A 20,498-nucleotide genomic window follows, 5' to 3' on the forward strand; every position below is an offset into this window, starting at 1 on the left:
AGGCCCGCTCTCAAGTCACCACCAGACGAGCCAGAGGCATACGGACACGGACCTCTCTCAATGATCTCAATGTGCAGTGCGGATCATGCAGAAGGTGGCGCTCTCCTAGGTAACCTTCACCAGCACTTTGTATTTTGCCCAGAAACCTATTGGTAGCCAATGCAATTGCTTTAAAACAGACATAATATTTATTATTTATTATGTATTTATTTATTCGATTTCTATACCGCCCTTCCAAAAATGGCTCAGGGTGGTTTACACAGAGAATTAATTAATTAATTAATAAGATGGATCCCTCTCCCCGAAGGGCTCACAAACTAAAAAGAAACATAAGATAGGCACCAGTAACAGTCACTGGAGGTACTGTGCTGGGGGTGGATAGGGCCAGTTACTCTCCCCCTGCTAAATAAAAGAGAATCACCACGTTAAAAGGTGCCTCTTTGCCATGTTAGCAGGGGTTATGGTCTCTCCGAGACACCACGTAGACCAATCTAGCCCCTGCATTTTGAACAAACTGAAATTTATGAACTACATACAAAGGCAGCTCCACAAAGAGAGAACTGCAGTAGTCAAGCCTAGAGGTTACCAGAGAATGCACCACAGTTATGAGATCACTATCTTCAAGGAATGAACGCAGCTGACTCAACTGAGGTTGATAGAAAGCGCTCCTGGCCATAGCCTCAACCTGAGAAACCAGTGAGGCCTGGGTCCAGAAGCACTTCCAAGCCATGTACCTGTTCCTTTGGAGGGAGTCAACCCCATCCAGAATAGGATGATCTATCACATCCCTCAAAGTATGACTCCTAACCATGAGTACCTCTGCCTTGCTTGGATTCAGCTTCAATTTATTATCCCTAATCCAGTCCATTACTGCCTGTAGGCAGGCATTTAGGGGGGTTATGCCATTTCCTGATGATGATGTCAGGGAGAAATAGATTTGGGTGTCATCAGCATATTAATGACACACTGTTCCAATTCTCCTGATGATCTCACCCAGCAGTTTCACGGAGATGTTAAAAAGCATCAGCGATAGGATGGAGCTCTGAGGGTCACCATACCAGCTTTTGTTTCAGAGAGCAACTATCTCTGATAACTATATCCCAGCGACACCATCTGGAATCTACCGGAGAGAAAGGAATGGAACCACTGCAAATCACTGACACCTTCTCGCAAATCCCTCAGACCATCCAGAAGGATGTCCTGGCTGATAGTACTGAAAGCCGCAGAAAGGTCCAAAAGAACCAACAGAATCACATTCCCTCTGTCCATTCTGTGGTAGAGATCATCCATCAGGCTGACCAAGTCTGTCTCCACCCCATAGCCTGCTCTAAAGTGAATTTGAAATGGGTCTTGTAAGTTAGGGATATGCAAACCAGCTCGACCTTGAGCTGGTTCGACATTGAACTGGGCTGTCTCTAACTTGGCTTGCTTCCAAGCCAAGCCAGGCCTGGTTTGGCTCGAGACTGAGCCAAACCCACCCCCACTGACTGGACCAGGGGTTCTAACGTTAAACAAAAATTTTAACAACTCGTCACCTCTAGGGGGCCATGGCTGGGTCTCTGGTGGTTCCCCCTTCCCTCGCCAGCCTCTCTCCAGTCTCAAAACGTCCCAGTTTGGGCAATTTTTGGCCTGTTCTGGGCAATTTCTGGCCCGGCTGCCACAATTGCACACTGGCCATCTGAGTGACTGGGGTAGCAGAGATGGCCAGTGCATATACATGGCGTTCTCCAAAATGGCCACCGCCAGTGCAAAGCAGCCAAAAACATGCCGAAAACCAAGCCATTTAGAGAATGAGGGGGAGGCCGGTGGGAGGAGGGGGAACCGCCAGAAACTTTTTCTGGAGCTGCGGCAGCACCCCTCAGAGGCAGTGAGTTCTTAATTTTTATTTTTATTTTTAAATAACGTTAGAACCCCCAGATCGGCTTGAATTCGAGCTGAGCCGGGGTGGGGGGTGTCTGTTTGGCAAAGCAAAACCAAACATGCCCAGCTCTGTTTGACTCCAGTTTGGGCATACCAGTTTTGTGCACATCCCTACTGCAAGTTAGCTTACAAAGCAAACCTGTACACCCCAACAATCAAGTCTTTTTACAAAGCCTGTTTTTATTAATAACTAATTGTATTTTTGACAACTCATTAGAAAAATCACAGCACCACAGTAGAACAAAATGGGTATGAGCTATCAAGTGACACCCTAAACATCTGAAATATGCCTCCCCACACACATCCCAAGCCTGATCTCAACAAGCCCTATTCACCGTTAAACAAAAAAACAATCTCTAGGATCTCCTGCCACCCCCAATTGCATATTCCAGTTTCAAGAACACTCACTGTGCCTTAAGCAGGTCTTTCTCCCTTTTCTCAAGCTCAGCACGAGCTTTGTTTCTCTCTTCCTCTTCCATATCCAGCTTTGTTTCAAGGGCTTTCCTTTCTTCATCAATTTTAGCTTGCATCTCCATCATCTTGTCAGGAGACACTTTCTTCTTTCCTTTTCAGGAGAGTTAAGCTCAGGATTAAACATTTTAACCAACTAAAAATATGCATGCATCCCCTCATGAAATTTACAAGAAAAAATGGAATCAAGGAGTTTAAGGTTACTTTAGTAATTCAACGGCTAGCAGAATTTACATTATCCTACAATCCTGAAGAGATGGAATGGGGTGTGTGTGTGTGTGCATGCTCCGAGCAGCAAATGTTATCAGTACCCTTCATAACACAGTGATACAAGAAGCTTTCACCCGCAAAGATATTCTCCAACTATGTAATAGGATTTCTTTCCAGGCATGAGTGAGACAAGGCACATGAAGAAGCTCAGTATCAATATGAAAAAGTAACAGAAGAAATTTGTTACTGGATTTAGAAAGGACAATTAAGTTAACACTATCACTATTAACTATACAGAAGAGTTTTTGGAGTTCAGATAAATTTTGGAGTTATTTGGAAACTGGTAAAAAATCTCCACAACTCCTAGGCAGGGTCAGCATTTTAAAACTAAAAATCAGAAGTTGTAAAGCACCAAAATACTATATGTATGTATCTATGTATGCATAAAGAAATTAAAATGCTGGAAGGAAAAATAGAAAAGTTATCAAGCTAGAGCAGGTTTGTCAAACAAAAAAAGAGTCCCGCAGCGCTGATTAATCATGATTGCAAAAATGATCAAGCTAAAGCAGGTTTGCAGATCCAAAAGAAGTCCTTTTGCACTGATTAATCATGATTCTATTATTAAAGGGGGGGGAATCACACCTTTGTTTGCCCCATTTTGCTCTTTCCCACCACCACATTCTGATACATCTAGGTCATCTAGAAGATAATGTCTGCAGATGGTTCTATGGCTGTTGTAATGGAAAATCCTTAGAATAACCTTTGTCTCCCAGAGCTACGTTTGGCTATCATACAAAACTTTGCTTAAACAGTTAACCCCATTGTTAACAACATAATGGATAGATCACTTTGACACTACCAAGATATTATGTATATCTTGAGTCCGCTGAAATTTGAAGGGAAAAGCTAGGCAGTCTGAACAACACTTTAGACAAATTATTTAAACTATATTAGATGGGAGTGCAAATCAAACACACCAACCTGCTTGATCTTGCATTTTTAGAGGAAGAGGCAAACAAATCGCAGAGAGGCAGCACACGCACAAAGAGGAAGGAGATGGTGAGGATAAAAAGAAAATTATTACTTGATTTGTTTTAAAAAAAGAACCAAAGGTCATAGGTAAAATCATTCATTGAAATCTGCACCTACAGACAATGAGAAAAGAACATTCAGCAAATTAAACACCAAAATGCAAGATTAAATGTCAGCACTGCTGCTTCATTTTCATACTGAAGCAGAGTAAGAATATATCTTCAGTTTATTGCAAGATAATATTGTTTTCATGTACAATATTAAGATATTTCTGCTCTTCAAACTATGAGCCTGTCACAAAGATCATGCCCAGAGAAACATCCAAGAAAGGTATCTACTACACTGGAATCAAATAAAGGTTTTTGAAGTATCCAATCATGACAATTGTCCAGTTAAGCTTGCTTGGTGTTTGATTAAAATAGCTATGTCGGTTGGTTGCTTCTCATATGATCCAGACATACAAGAGAGACCATCATTTCATTTTTAATCTGAGCAGGGTGCTAACAGATTCAGTTCTAGAAACTTGGATACTTCCATAGAGGTAAAGTAGCAAGTCTAGCAGGTGCTACCAAAAAGGAGAAGGAAGGGGGAGAGGAGAAAAATGCAATGGAAACATGCAACATGCCCCCCAAATAAAAAAATAAAAAATAATTGCCACATAGGAAGAATGTTTTTTTGCTGCAAACTGAAGGCCTATCATATGCTACATTCATATCAAGCTGGAGTTTCTGCAGCAAACTGTGATGTGTTCCTCAAATAAGTACATTCCAATTGCAATGAATGAATTGCCCCGTGTGATTAAAAGCACCAAGCAGCATCCAGACTAGTTAGTTGTAAGCACCACTGAAATCATTGAGACAAGTTAGTCATGACCCATTATTTCCAGTGGGACTTAGTCAGGATGCTGCCCCATGCTTAGAAATAACACAGACACTTGTTTCAAACTATTCATGAAAGTGACTAATAAAGGCCCCTTTACCCTGTTTTGCCTTGTTCTTGGCAGGTGACAAGGTAGATCAGTGACAGGCAGTGTTCCCTCTAAAGGGGATTCCCAGATGTTGTTGACTACAACTCCCAGAATCCCCAACTGCAATGGCTTTTGCTTGGGGATTATGGAAGTTGCAGTCCACAACATCTGGGAATCTGTTAGAGGGAACACTGGTGACAGGCATGTCCAATAGATAAATGCCACAATCCACCAGTTCATTGTGCACAATGAGCTTCATAGATGTGGGGGCTTCCCATTCACTTCTACAAGTGGGAAATGTCTGATATGCAGAATAAGAAATGCCACTGCATGTATGTACAGCATTTCTTCCCGATAAAAGCCAATGAAGGGCTCCTGTATGTGCAGAGCTCAAACAGACTTTGCAAAGGAGTTTGTATTGGGACTTTTCACCCACAAGTGCTTCAGACAGTCTTGTCAGAATCATGCATTAGAGACTCTGTCTAGCTCCTTTTCCAGAATATACATCTCGAGACAGATTGTGAGCATCCTACAAAAATGTTCAATGTTCATATTTAGTGCCAGTTCATATTTAGTACCAATATATTATAAAACACCAACAATATACAGTGATAAGAGTATTTTTACTCTATTTCCTGGCTCCCTACATGGTCAGTACTAACATGATTTCTGCTTCCTGAAATATTTCACCAAACACAAACTTCTTAAAACAGATTTTTTGCTTTTTTAAACAAATTTGAAAACAGCAAAAGGGAAAAAGCATGCTTTATTCAATGGGGTGGGGTGGGGTCCACATTTCACTCTGAACAAAATCAATGTGGGAGCAGGGAGCAAAATGCAGCATCAAAACAATGAGTGCACAAGTTATGGAAAGGCCAAAGCTTCACTGGATGACTTAAGAGCTCCCACTCACTAGTGAAGGATTTATCCAGAGGTTTCTCTATGACAGAGCATGTAGAGTCTGAACTACTGCTGCTGCTACTGCCTGAAAAACAGAGAAGTGGGCCCCATGGGAAAAGCCAGGAGAGAACAAACAATGTGAAGAAACAAGAGGCCAAGTGTTAGTTCTAAAGGATATGAAACTAAAAGATTCAGCAGATCTGTTAAAGGCATCATCCCATTTTCACCCCTTTCTTAAAATGCTTTTCTGTACAACCACTATGCTGCCCAAGTCATTCACAGAATAAAACACAGCCTGACGGGTTAATGAGCTAACTGAAGTCATTATATTGGTTTAGATATGAAGTCAACCTGACAGATATCCTGGTTCCAGTCAAAAGGAGCACTTCCCACTTCTTCAGGTGATCAAAGCAGTCTTTAATAACAACTGTCCCAACATCCAAATGCTTAACTGTGACTAGCAAAAGATTAACTAAAAGTTCATTTAGGAAGGCAAAAAGGACATTGATCTTTAATCTTTCTCTGATGTGGGTCCAAATCAGGGCCTGAGAAGCAATGGAAAAATGCCGAAGGCACTATAACCAATTTGACGGAGTAAAGAGTTTCCTTCTGGGAGCCATTGCTTTGAATTCCATATCTGTCCTCACTCTTCTAGATTGGCTTTCAAAACTACTGCCCATATTACCACCTGGTGACTACTAGAAACAGAGTCTCCCAGTGGTTGATGCTCCACACAGCAGCCATAATTCACAAAGCGACTTGCTACATGAAGTGTCACCATCATTGGCTGAGTTCCTATGAGACCACTGGACATTTCTAGGTGGCTGGTTGTGGTCGAATAATCAGGAGCTTGGACATCCTGGGTCATATCAATAGGTCAAACTCTCAACAAAAAGTCATTTTTATTGTGCACACAAAGAAAAACTAAAAGTTGGTAAACATAAAACATTTCGATGTGACACACCATCCTCAGTTTAAGTAAAACAAATAAGCACAGATGAAAATCTTGGTTCCCTAGCTGTTAAATTCCTTAGATGTGATAACACATAGTTCCATGACTGGCTGGGGGGAGAGAAGGGGAAAACACCCGATTCTTCTCAGAGGCTAATAAACTTCAGAGCATTGGCCAGTGCCTCATAAATAATGCTTCTTTTATTTTCCTTCTTTGTAGGTTCCTTTCAATCCCTAAAATAGATATTTTGATTGACTGACTGACTGATTAAGTGCCATCAAGTTGGTGTTGACTCTTAGCCACCACATAGATAGATTCTCTCCAGGATGGTCTGTCTTCAACTTGGCCTTTAATTCACCTCAGTGGTGAATTCATTGCTGTCGTAATAGAGTCTATCCACCTTGCTGCTGGTCGTCCTCTTTCCTCTAACTTTCCCCAGCATTATGGACTTCTCAAGGGAGCTGGATCTTCACAAAGTATGATAGTTTGAGCCTGGTCATTTGTGCCTCGAGTGAAAATTCTGGATTGATTTGTTCTATGATCCATTTGTTTGTTTTCCTGGCTGTCCATGGTATCCTCAAACGTCTTCTCCAGCACCAAATTTCAAAAGCATCAATGCTTTTTCAAAGTCCAGCTTTCGCATCCATAGAGTGTCACGTGAAAAATTGTTGTCCGAATGATTCTAATCTTTGTAGGTACAGACATGTCACGGCATCTAAATATCTTTTCCAAGGCCTTCATTGCAACCCTACCAAGTACTAGTCTGCGGTGTATTGAGTCCTTTACTGTTGACAGTCAATCCTAAAAGGCAGAAGCTATCCACCACTTCAGTGACTTCATTATCAATTCTGAGGCTGGTTGCTGAACTCATTGTCATTAGTTTAGTCTTTACATTTAGTTGTAGTCCCATTTTTTCACTGTGCTCCTTGACTTTCATTACTAGAGCTTACAGATCATCCACATTCACAGCTATCAGAGTGGTATCATCAGAGTAGCGCAGGTTATTGCTATTTCTTCCTCCAACTTTAAAACCATGCTCATATTCTTCCAATCCAGCTTCTCTCAGTATATGTTCAGCATGTAAATGCAATAAAGAAGAAGAAAGTAGACAGCCTTGTCTTACTCCTTTGCCAATCTGGAACCAGTCTGTTTCACCATTTTCCGTCTGGACTGTGGCTTTCTGTCTTGTGTATAGGTTTCTCATGAGAACAATGAGATGTTCTGGGATGCCCATTTCCCTAAGGATATTCCACAACTTGACATGGTTGACCAATAGATATTTTAGTGGGCACCTTTTGGCCTTCATGCTTAATCCTCATATGCAGTGACCAGGGTTTCGTTCTCTTTGCACAATGTCTCATATCAGCTAGATGTTCTTTATATCTATCTTTCAATGACCTGTCGGATTCCCCAAGCTAGATTCATTAAGGGTCTGCTGGTACTTAAAATACCATTCCTTACTGATAGATTTACATGGCAAACCCAGAGAATCTTGGGAAGACAGGGAATTAAGATGAATGTGGTTTGCATAGCACCAATGACACAAACAGTTGTTTGTTACCTCTAGATTGAAAGAAAGGTACAATATATAAAATCCAATGCTTAGGTTGCACTTCATTCTATATTGGGGAATCCAGCAGGTCATTGAAAGTTAGATGCATTGTGCAAAGAGAATGAAACCCTGGTCAAAGCAAGCCTTGACAAATTTTTTTTGGATCCAGGAATCAACTCAAACATTTATGAGTCCATTTATAATGGACACTTAACAAAATGACTGGACCCAAGTATGGACACTGTACGGGAAGGGTAAATGGGCTTCTCTTCATCATCTTTACATGTAACATACTTAGAAAAGAAACAGGGCTGCCTGGGACAAATAAATATTTTATTAAATAACTATCTCTGAATAGTCTGGTCTAGGCACCACAGTTGAATGACTAGCTACCACGGCTCCCTGATGCTTGGGATTTGTCAAGCCCTGGATCAAAGCAACTGTCAGGATACTTGAATCTGGCCACAATCCTAACATGAGGGCACAGTTCATTCATGAGACCCCCCAAAGGTGAGAGCTGTTTCTCAGACCTGTGTTCTCAGTGTTTCTCAGACCACCAATTACACACAAACACTAATCTAAACAGAAACCAACAGAGCAACCATGAGTTTAATTTTTAAACTCAGAAAGCTCTATTTACACTCCCCGCCATCTATACATGATGATTATCAGGAGCAACCCATAAGCTCACAAACATTCCTCCAGTCTTTCCCTCACTGCATACTGATGTTACTTCAGTCCTCCAAAAACCTTCGGTTTAAGATGAAAGTTAAGATAACTTTCCATTTCCACTTGTGCTCTAAAATGCACACGGAGTCTCCATATTCATGTGCAGTTTATCTCTGATGTAGAAAGTTTATATTCAAAGGCAGTCTGCCACCACTTGGTGTGTCCTTGCCAGATCCTCTGCCATCTTGCCGCAGCCTCCATTCTACCTGCCACCTCACCTCACCTTGCGTGCCCTGACTTCCCTGGCTGCTCCTTCAGTGGAGGGAGAAAATAAAGGATCATCTGTTTATCTCTAGAAGTGCCAGAGTGCTCCTAAATTCTCCTTATCAACCGGCTACATTCAGACCCAGGAAGTCACTTGCTGGGACTTCCCCCCCTCCCAACAATGGCTTAAGAGTTGTTAAATATGTTAAACAAATTAAACAATAAATAAAAGCTCCCAATGGGCAAAATCAACATTAAATGTCCTTCATTGATTTTACCCTGTTTTTATGGTTACTTTAGAAGCCAATAACTCAGGAAATACTGAATCTCCTCACCAAAGCACAACACAGGATTATGCTGCAGCATATACCTGAATTAACAACATTTAAAAGGACATTAAAAATAATATAAGATGATAATAATAATATTAGCAAAAAAGTGAGGCAAATACAGGAGGTGACTCTTTTTAAGAGTGATGTTTAAATTGCTGTCTATCAGTCATTTTTCAACAGATCTGCACCAGATTTGGAGGAAGTGCCATCTCGTCACCTAGCTGATGTCAGCAAATGGTCAGGTAAATTTTATGATTAATAGAATTTTGATTTTATGACCAATAGAATGTTCAGGGCTTATAATGGTAGAATGTTGAAACTGCTCATTTTAAGCTATACTGGCACTATATAATATAATATCAGTATAATATCAAAACCAAGAGATCCTGCCCTGCATATTGCAACTTTGTTCTCCAATATCCAGGGTTAAGGTATAGCCAAGGGCTGTGAAAGATCAGACTGGGAAGGCCAGAAATGGTCCAATTTGGGCCATTTCAGAGGGCATCAGAGATAATTCGAACCTGACCTAGGAAAGTCTATTTTGGTTCAGTTCTCCGACACCATTCAGATAATTCCGGAGCATTTTGGAGCTCCAAATGGCGGAAGGAGTCTGCTCCCCCAACCCCAATCACGGCTCGGAGGAGAACGATGGCTTCTGGCATCTATCTACCTGTCCATGCATTTTTAAAAATTTTTAAAATTTGTTTAAAGTTTTAAGCTGGCTAGTTTATTTACAAAATAACCCAGAAGATTCTCTGATGTTACATCACTCCCCCCAAGATTATCTAATGTGACATAATTTTTCTTCTATGATTCATTGCAAGTACAAATTAAAGGCTTACATTTTAACAAATTAAATACCATGGATGGTTGGATTCTCTTGTAATTAGATACACAGAGCCCAGCCATCCTTATCTACTCATGTGGCAACTTTCAGAGCTCTCAGACTAACCTTTATTCCAGCAATTTTTTAAAATTTTCCCCATAGATCCCTAAACTAGGAGATCCAGCAGTTATCTTCTTTGCACACAAAAAAGTTTGAAGGAAGATGATTAAGAAGCACATGAGTCTAAGGGCCTACTCCCAATTTCCAAACATCATAAGAACATATACCTTAAATAGTTCATGTGTTCAAACTTTTAAGTCATTAGCTTTTAGGTCATTACCAACTTTTAGGTAGTCAAATAGTAAGGAAGCTTTTCCCTTACACCATGTATTTAAATAATATTTCAAGAAGACATGTCTAATTTCCATGACCATAAGTTTATGCGCTTCAGTTTGGCAACTAATTCTTGCATGTTTACCCAGAAGTGCAGCTGTGTTCAATGGTACTTACTCCAAAGCGTTTGCACAGGATTGCAGCCCACCACTTACACATAGTTATCTAGGACTACAGTGATACTCCCATCTGCAGTTTTTACCCAAATTACATAAGCAAAGAAATAAATGGATGGGTTGAAGGGCTGCAGGCATTTTCTTTAAAGAAGACTCTTGTAGCACCAAAAATTTACTCTGTTTTTAGAAATAACTGGAAAAAATATCTGCTTTAAAAAAAAATTGCAGAGGACACAAGTCTCCCCATGCAAACCACAAGGGAATGCCAAATATGTTCAGCTGGGTTCCTCCAGCTCACAATATGAATCTAGTCATAAATTAGCTGTAACAATCCTCACTGATTTCAGTGGTGCTCACTTTTGAGTAATTTTTTTGACTAGGGAGTTGATCCTCATGTACCAAAGTCTACACTATGCATAGCAGAACATCGACAATATGGCAGCCATTTTGGTATAAACATGGGAAGATAATGCAAGCTTTTATTGACATCACTTTCCATGTGTTTTATCGAATTCTCGTACCTGCTTACCAGCTCCATATATACATCCTCCACATAAGTGAATAAATAATCACAAATACCTGTACAACCATGAACTATGAGCAGCTACTGTACCATCTGGGAGCTACACTATTCAAAAACGTTATCACAAGCAAGCTATCCAAGTGGAAGCAGATTTTTTTTGCTAAGTGCAGCAAGTGAACTTAACCAAAATACACCAGGAGAGTCTGTTTCTAAAAAGGGCATGATAATTGCAGCAGGCACTACTATGGCACTCTGACAATAGTGTTAAAGAGGAAATCATGGCTGCTTTCTCAGGACCTTACCCCTTCGTTTCTTTCGCTTTTCTCCATCCTCTCCAATCTCCCCATCATCCTCTTCATCATCCTCTTCAGAACCGCTCGTCTCAGAGCCAGAAATCTCTTCCCCTGTAGTATGATTGTGTTTACTTATAGGTTTGTACAAAAAACAGACTTTCCCATTCTGCACAATGTTATTGCATCAGTAACAGGCCTGAAGTCTTTCTCCAGTTACTTTAAATCTCACGGTAGTGTCCTTATTTCTCTCTCCCACCCTTCCTAGAGCCTAGAAAGATGATATACTTTGCCAAGTGGACAAATAGTAAAACCTTGGAGGCTGGATGTAGCCCATGGGGTGTGGTCCTAATCTACAGTGAGGAAAATAAGTATTTGATCCCCTGCTGATTTTGTCCGTTTGCCCTCTGACACAGAAATGACCAGGCTATAATTGGAATGGTAGGTTTACTGCAGCTGTGAGAGACAGAACAACAACAAACAAACCCTCAAAAACCCAGTGCCCAAAAGTCAGCGATGGATTTGCATTGTAGTGAGGGAAATAAGTATTCGATCCCTTCACAAAAGATGTCTTAGTACTTGGTGGCAAAACCCTTGTTGGCAATCACAGAGGTTAGAGGTTTCTTGTAGTTGGCCACCAGGTTTGCACACAACCCAGGAGGGGTGTTGTCCCACTCCTCTTTGCAGATCCTCTCCAAGTCAGAAAGGTTTCAAGGCTGATGTTTGGCAACCCGAACCTTCAGCTCCCTCCACAGATTTTCTATGGGATTAAGGTCTGGAGACTGGCTGGGCCACTCCAGGACCTTCATGTGCTTCTTCTTGAGCCAGTCCTTTGTTGCCTTGGCTGTGTGTTTTGGGTCACTGTCATGCTGGAATACCCATCCACGACCCATTCTCAACGCCCTGGCTGAGGGAAGGAGGTGCTCACCCAAGATCTGACGGTACATGGTCCCGTCCATCGTCCCTTCGATGCGGTGAAGGTGTCCTGTCCCCTTAGCAGAAAAACACCCCCAAAGCATAATGTGTCCACCTCCATGTTTGACGGTGGGGATGGTGTTCTTGGGCTCATAGGCAGCATTCCTCCTCCTCCACACACGGCGAGTTGAGTTGATGCCAAAGAGCTCTATTTTGGTCTCATCTGACCACAACACTTTCGCCCAGTTCTCCTCTGGATCATTCAGATGTGCATTGGCAAACTGCAGACGGGCCTGTACATGTGCTGCCTTGAGCAGGGGGACCTTGCGGGCACTGCAAGATTTCAGTCCTTCACGGCGTAATGTGTTACCAATTGTTTTCTTGGTGACTATGGTTCCAGCTGCCCTGAGATCATTGACAAGTTCCCCCCGTGTAGTTCTGGGCTGCTTTGTCACCGTTCTCATGATCATTGCAACTCCACGAGGTGAGATCTTGCATGGAGCCCCGGACCGAGGGAGATTGACAGGTATTTTGTGTTTCTTCCATTTGCGAGTTATCGTGCCAACTGTAGTCACCTTCTCACCAAGCTGCTTGGCGATAGTCTTGTAGCCCAGTCCAGCCTTGTGCAGGTCTACAACCTTGTCCCTGACATCCTTCGACAGCTCTTTGGTCTTGGGCATGGTGGTGAGTTTGGAAGCTGAGTGATTGCTTGCTTCTATGGACAGGTGTCTTTTCTACAGGTACTGTAACAAGCTGGGATTAGGAGCACTCCCTTACAGAGGGTGTTCCTCATCTCAGCTCGTTACCTGCATATAGTGAAAAGACACCTGGGAGCCTGAAATCTTGCTGGTTGATAGGGGATCGAATACTTATTTCCCTCACTACAATGCAAATCCATCGCTGACTTTTGGGCACTGGGCTTTTGAGGGTTTGTTGGTTGTTATTCTGTCTCTCACAGCTACAATAAACCTACCATTCCAATTATAGCCTGGTCATTTCTATGTCAGAGGGCAAACAGACAAAATCAGCAGGGGATCAAATACTTATTTCCCTCACTGTACCTCAGTTTGCTATTCCCTTTGCTTATACTGTACTAGCTGCAAGCAAGTTTAAACTAAGTGAGGAAAGAGGTGACACTCACAGCCAATATTAGTTCCAGGTAGCATCTACTGGGCAGATTTAACATTAAAATTGGGGGGGGGGGTGAGCATGCCAGAATTCTCTCTGCCTATGAAGAGCTTTGCATTAGTTTTTGGTACTTAAAGCTATTTCCACCACGTGCTTGTCTCTACAGAAAAAACCCAGCAAGAAATAGTGGATAAAAAGGGTCAGTGGGTTACCTTCCTCCAACTTTTTCTTAAGCTCTTCGATTTCTTTTTGAAACTGACGAAGCAAGGCATCTTTTGGATCTTCATTAATTCTAGCTTTGTTTTTGATATTCTTGGCACGATTGGCATATCGAAGAGTGCTTATAGTCTCATCATAATTGTAGTCTGCTGGCCCAATGTTTGCACACTAAGAAATACAAGAGGGAATGACAGACACAGGAGTTTATAGAAATAAAAAGCCTAGAAAATTATGCTTTAATGCAAAACAAGAGCCCTGTACAGGGTGGCAGTGGTAGTTTTTTTAAAGAGCACCCCACAGCATGCCCAGAAGTCGTGCTCCATGAGCACAAAGAAGCATCACCCTCTCCACATTCTCCACACTTACAGCTTTTGTCTGAAAAGGCAAATGTTAGGAGGGTGATGCTTCTTGGTACTCATATGCTGGGGCAGGATTTCTGGGCAAGCTCTGGGATGCTGTACATGAGTACAGCCTTGTGCGTGCGTGTGTGAATGAACAGGGCTAAGGACTATGGGGCAACCTCATGTCCAATTGTATTACCACACAGCATTCTGCCACTAAAAAGAGACCAAGTCTTCTTGTTCTGTCCCCCCCCCCCCGCACATTCTGGTCACATTTAGGAAAGAGCTAGCTTGGTGTGCTAAGCAAGTAATACATAAGAGCTCGAATCCAAAGATATCCAAGCAGAACAAGAAGCAGCATGTCCAAGGTTATACTTAGGCATCACCTTTCTCTCTACCAGTAATCAGCACTCTCAATTCAGGTACCCATTCCCCAGTTCTGCTGGGATCAGCACCATCACAGCTGACATCACCTGTAGCAGTCTTTTGTACTCCTGGCAGGGAGGTCTCAAATAGAAATGTCCATTTGGAAGCATAACAAATCGAGAAGTATCTCCATACGCTTTTTAAACATCTATTTGGTTAGTGTCTCTTTCAACAACTCATTGACCTTTTGGTGTCATTTCTGCAAAATTTAATATAATGAGCAAACACACATCTCTCTGCAGCATAACAATGTTCCTTTATTGCAGTCATTTGTCTACTGCATTGTGCTTATGTCATTGTGATGAATAAGATAGAAAGCTAAAATTCCACAGAGAGAACATTTGCCAAAAAGAATTCATTTAAAAATATCCATTGAGAGTCAGTATGGTGTAGTGGAGAGCATTGTCCAGTCCAAGTCCCTCCTCAGCAATGAAGTTTACTGGGCGGCCAAGCACTCTCTCTCAGGCTAACTTTCCTTTCAGAAGTCGTTCATAAAATGGGAGAGAGGGGACTTCAATGTACACTACCCTGAGCATTTTGAGAAAGCATGGAATTAGGCCAAAGAGACAAGAAGCAATAGCAACAGCTGTATACAGGAAGATATTATGAGGTCGTTCTCACAACCGCTGCTGGGGAGGTCTGCGAGGCATCACCTGCCTTCCCCAGCAGACGAGCAGTAGTGCCTTTGCTACACACTCACACAAGCCGCAGCACGGTGAAGGCAAAAGCAGGGAGCGAGAGGATTTCCTCCTGCCAGAGTGCCCTGCACCATGAGCACAACCAATTCCCCCGCCCGCTGCCGGAAGTGGCAGGAGGCCAGGAGTCTTTTTACTCAGGGGTGATCATTCATACTATTGCCTACTGAGGTTAAACACTGGGTGAAAAGGTCGGGCTACCCTCTTCTGGAGCAGCCAGGGGCCCTCTACTCTCAGCACTCCAAACGACATGAGCTGCATGTTGTCATGAGAACAGCCTTTATGTTTCCTAGACCCCTTAGACTAGCATGAGATGAATCAGGGTTGTCCTATTATTACCATCATGGTTTTGGAGTTGCCCCCAAGAGAATCTTGGAGTAATCGGGTCAGTTTAGAGTTACGATAAGGCACATGAGTGCTCTTTCCATCCACCAGTGCAGAAATGACATTCCCAAGGGTAGAGAGTGAAAGATTAATTTTTGTAGCTTCTTTTAGTCGCTGTCCGGTGGCTCCAGTTTTTGCTTGTCTTTCTGATCCCTAGAAGAGAAAGAACATTTAGAAGAGATGGACATGTCAGATATAGGCACTTTCTACAGACAAAATTATATAAAGGGTGAAGATGACACACTTCAAAGTATCTGGCGGGGGGGGAATAAGGTGGTTGCCTGTCTGAAGAAATTATATGAGGAAAACCTCGGTTAATCAAGAAGGGAGTACTAAATATGGTGTACTGCATCTGTCATTAATGAATAGAGACAGACCATCTGAAGATACTTTCCTAGCTTGAGGACGTGCACTACACAACCTGACAGCTGCACCCAGCAGCACTGCAAGGAATTCTGAGGTGTATCTTCCAAGTTATAAAATGCTTCACTAGCATCCCTAAAAATAAAAAGACGTTTGCACCAATAGTGACCACAAGGGAAAGCTAATATTATTACGAAGCTTCAGAACTGTAGGCAGATGGAACAGTGAAACAATTTTTTTTAAAATTTAATACACACTTTCCAATTCTCATTGCTGCAGAGAAAAATGGGTTAATCATGAAACAGTGCATTCTAAAAGGCTCCCAAGGCTCAGAGCATTCTAAAAGGCTCTTCAATAGAAGGGAAGTAGCATTTCCAGTTTACTGTGTTTGTGTCTCATGACTCAGCAGCTGATGCAGAATTTTAACTAGCAGTCAGATATTCCAGCCAGCTGATCTTAAGTTACTTGTCACATTTTTCAATAAGCCAAGAATTGTTTTCCTGGGGAAAAAAAGTACTATAGAACCTTGTACTGTCTTTCTCCGCAGTGTGTATATTTCTGAGCAACAGCTTAATTACAGGGAAGAAATATTTATTATTGTTATTGTTTCTTGTTTACACAGTCAGACAGGTGTTATTGACTGGTTTGTTTTATCCAGACATCGAGTCCTTCCCAAGGACCTGGGATGGCTGAATTTTATCATCAATGTTGTTACTGTTATTATAGATATTGTCGCAGAATATGGGCTGTTCCCAGTAAAGTTGCTTTTTGTAATTGGCTGATGGTGATTTCTGTGGCCCCTATGGTGTTGAGGTACTCTTCAAGGTCTTTTGGAACTGCACCCAGGGCGCCTATTACCACTGGGATTATTTTGGTCTTTTTCTGCCACAGCCTTTCAGTTTCAATTTGTAGATCTTTGTATTTGGTGATTTTTTCTATTTCTTTTTCTTCTATTCTGCTATCCCCTGGTATTGCTATGTTGATTATTTTAACTTGTTTTTCTTTCTTCTCGACTACAGTTATATCTGGTGTATTGTGTTTGTCTGTTTGTAGTCGGAAGTCCCATAATATTTTTACATCTTCATTTTCTTCAACTTTTTCAATTTTATTGTCCCACCAATGTTTGGCTACAGGTAGCTTGTATTTTTTGCAGATGTTCCAGTGTATCATCCCTGCTACCTTGTCATGCCTTTGTTTGTAGTGAGTCTGTGCAATCTTTTTACAACAGCTGATTAGGTGGTCCACGGTTTCATCTGCTTCTTTACAAAGGCGGCACTTGATGTTTGTTGTGGATTTTTCTACTTTTGCTCTTATTGCATTTGTTCTTAGTGCCTGTTCTTGCGCAGCCAGTATTAAACCTTCTGTTTCTTTCTTCAAGTAACCATTCTTAAGCCATTGCCAGGTCTTGCTGATGTCTGATTTTCCAGTTATATTGTGCAAATATTGACCATGCAGGGGCTTATTTCTCAATTTTTCTGCTCGGTTCTTGACTTGTTCTTTCTTGTAGGCCTGCTTTGTTCCATTGGTGTTGAATAGTTTCTCGTTATTGACCATTTGAAGTGCATCTTCTTCACTGTCCTCGATATATTCTTCAAGGCCTCTTTTCTCCTCCTCTACTGTTTGATGGACTTGCAGCATTCCTCTTCCACCTGAGCTGTGAGGGAGGTAGAGCCTATCTACATCACTGCAGGGGTGCAGAGCACTTGCCACCAGATGTCCAGGGACTATAGCACCTGGCGTGGTCCTTGTTGACCCGGGCGATGACCGATCCGGTATAGATTTATTAAAGTTACATCTCACCATATTGTTGATGGGAGAGGCACTCTTTGTCTGGCTCCTCTGGTGAGACCTGTCCAGTAAGGTTGGACCTCTGGCATAGCTCGCATCTTCCTCAGAGCACACAAGCCCCACAACCACGCCAAGGTAGTGCCTCACTGGGGGATTATTATTATTATTATTACTTCAATTTCTATACCGCCCTTCCAAAAATGGCTCAGGGCAGTTTACACAGAGAAATAACAAATAAATAAGATGGCTCCCTGTCCCCAAAGGGCTCACATTCTAAAAAGAAACATAAGATAGACACCACCAACAGTCACTGGAAGTACTGTGCTGGGGGTGGATAGGGCCAGTTACTCTCCCCCTGCTAAATAAAGAGAATCACCATGGTAAAAGGTGCCTCTTTGCCCAGTTATTTAGTTATTTAGGGCACTATTCATCCAGAGCCATGTCTTGGATCAGGCCTCAACAAATGAGGCTCTTGGGGCAAGGGACCACATTGTGTTGGTATATTCAAGTGATTTATACAAGTGCTAAATCCTCACTGCTTATGGCTGGGCTTGGTGAACTTGCCTGGATTTGTACTGATCTTATCTTTATACTTTGCTAAGAAGTGCCTCCTATAATGCCAGTGGTGGGGTATCCGTACCCACTTCAACAGCCCCCAGAGCAGTAAAATGCATGGAACAACTTACTGCAAGATCAACTAGGTGTAACTTGCCCATGCGCACATGCATATTCCCATCAACGCCCTTCTCACTGCACTCAATCGTTATAGTAAAAATAGCATGAGAACGGGAACTGTGTTCATTCATATTAGTGGCACCAACAGAACCTATATACAGAGAGAAACCAAAGTTCAGGTTAAAATGTATTACAATACAGATTGGCCTCATGAAATAACACCATTCTAGCATCACCAGAGCAACCGTTACACTTTGCCTAATTTCTATTTTTACTTAATAAAATACACGTTGACGACTTTGGCCATTATTTATCAAAATTATAGGTAACCACTACCATTTTTTAATTACTGAAGCCTAATGCTCAGATACAGTCTTCAATTTATCACAACACCGATGATGTTACAAAGAATGCGAGAATAAAATAAAACTGCCAAGACTGAACATCAGAATTGTTTTCTGATGCTTTGAACTTGCAGCTTTTGGCTCAGTCACATGTATAGTGCAAGAGGCTAGAAAAGATGCAGACTGAACTCTCGCTCAGAGCTGGAGAAAACAGCCAAGTAATTCAAGCACTGAGAATAATTTTTAGGAAGCATGTTAAATCTTTGCTTTTTACCCAAGCTTTTATATGATTGTCTCTAAGGCTGCTTCTTTGTATTTTGTACAATTCTTATGCTTGTATTTTAAATCTTTTTAGTCAGATTTGTTTTATATTTTAGCTTAATAGTTTAACTGTGTCATTTTATAGTCTTGTTTTTAATTTTTGTGTGAACCACCTTGGGATTGTTTTAATGAAAGGCGGTATACAAATTTAACAAACAAACAAATAAAATACATATATCAAGTTATCACCAGTTATCTATCTACTAAAAGTACAGTTTGCAAGATATATGTGCAAAGAGAATTAAGAAGAAAAAAATAAGTCAAACTGAAATGTCACATTGTGTGAATCAAAATTGGTATTATGCAGTTTAGATGTCTTGCAGTTCATTAAGAAGCTACCATAAGCATCAAAATACATTACCTGAATGAGAAAATGAGGTCTTTCAAAATCATGGGTTAGTATCTGCAATTCCCTTCCTTTCACAATGGCCAGCTAAAACTCCAGTATACCATGGTGGAGTAGGCCACTGAACATGAATTCTTTAGTCTAAATCCAAATTACCCCTCAGAAACAAAACTCGCCTTGGGCAAGTCAACATGCCTCAAACCAATTTTGCTCATCTGATGGGACAACCAAGTTCCTTGAAGGAAGGATGAGTTACAAATGTAATAAGCAAGTAAAACAGATAAATAAACCAATTCATTACACAAACTCCAAATAATTAAACACAGATAATGGAAACACAGGTAACAATGCATTGTGGCAATGAGGGGAATGAGCGGTCACGGCGGTGGTGGCAGCAAGGAAGGGCCCGGTTAACCACTGCAGCTGCTCCTGTCGGAAGCAACAGGAGCGGAGTGAGCGTGGGGAGGTCTCTGGGGATAGGGGGCTGCAGCTTGGCCAATAGGAGCCAGCAACACTAGAGCTGTGGCCAAGAGGGGTGAGGGAGATGGAAGCAACAGGATGGAGGAGGAGGAGGAGCAGGAGTGTGGCTCAGGTGAGGTTGGAGAGATCTCTGAGGTGAGGGGGGCTGTGGCAGGGGGTGAGAGAAGCAATCAAGTACTAGTGCACAGATGCTCTGCACGGATTAAGTTAGTTTTAATGAAAAGCAGTACAGAAATCAAATAAATAAAGGCAACTGTGAATATGAGGAAATGCAAATAGCGGTACCGTAATTATCACGGTTGACCTGTATGTGCAAGTTTGGTTATAACAGAAGTGACCCAAAAGCCCATGAACATTAAGTGGGCTGCTTCCTTCAGCAACTTCATAATCAGTGGACCACACATAATGGTAGGGAGAACAAGGGCCACAGAAGCAGCCAGATGGGTTGTGCTACTTACGGTTTTTATGGCCAAGTGTCATAATTCTGTCCATATCATCAGCATTGTTTACAACATAAGCAGAGAGATCTTTGATATAGACTCCCACATCAGGCCGTTCTTTAACCTACAAGATAAATCAGGCTGTCATTTTCAGGAGGCATCTAAAACTTGCATTTCAGAAGTACTATCTACTACAACCTTTGTATTTACCCATTA

The 20,498-nt window shown here is 41.7% G+C and overlaps 1 protein-coding gene across 10 annotated transcripts in view; it reads right to left on the minus strand.

Annotated features, from left to right (window-relative positions):
• KIF3A (kinesin family member 3A) overlaps positions 1-20,498 on the minus strand; it is a 45,786-nt gene that overhangs the window by 12,235 nt on the left and 13,053 nt on the right. For 5 of the 10 annotated variants that reach the window (XM_053296259.1, XM_053296258.1, XM_053296266.1 and 2 more), the window contains exons 5-12: positions 20,301-20,406; positions 18,363-18,502; positions 15,481-15,678; positions 13,673-13,847; positions 11,430-11,531; positions 5,514-5,585; positions 3,583-3,591; positions 2,329-2,485 (exon numbers count right to left, since the gene is read on the minus strand). In XM_053296259.1, the coding sequence (XP_053152234.1) occupies positions 2,329-2,485; positions 3,583-3,591; positions 5,514-5,585; positions 11,430-11,531; positions 13,673-13,847; positions 15,481-15,678; positions 18,363-18,502; positions 20,301-20,406 (959 nt within the window). The remainder of the gene's footprint in view (positions 1-2,328; positions 2,486-3,582; positions 3,592-5,513; positions 5,586-11,429; positions 11,532-13,672; positions 13,848-15,480; positions 15,679-18,362; positions 18,503-20,300; positions 20,407-20,498) is intronic. The other 5 variants (XM_053296263.1, XM_053296261.1, XM_053296264.1 and 2 more) reach the window with 3 other exon arrangements.

Source organism: Hemicordylus capensis, chromosome 2 (assembly GCF_027244095.1).
Source record: "Hemicordylus capensis ecotype Gifberg chromosome 2, rHemCap1.1.pri, whole genome shotgun sequence".
In the NCBI taxonomy this organism is placed as follows: Eukaryota; Metazoa; Chordata; class Lepidosauria; order Squamata; family Cordylidae; genus Hemicordylus; species Hemicordylus capensis.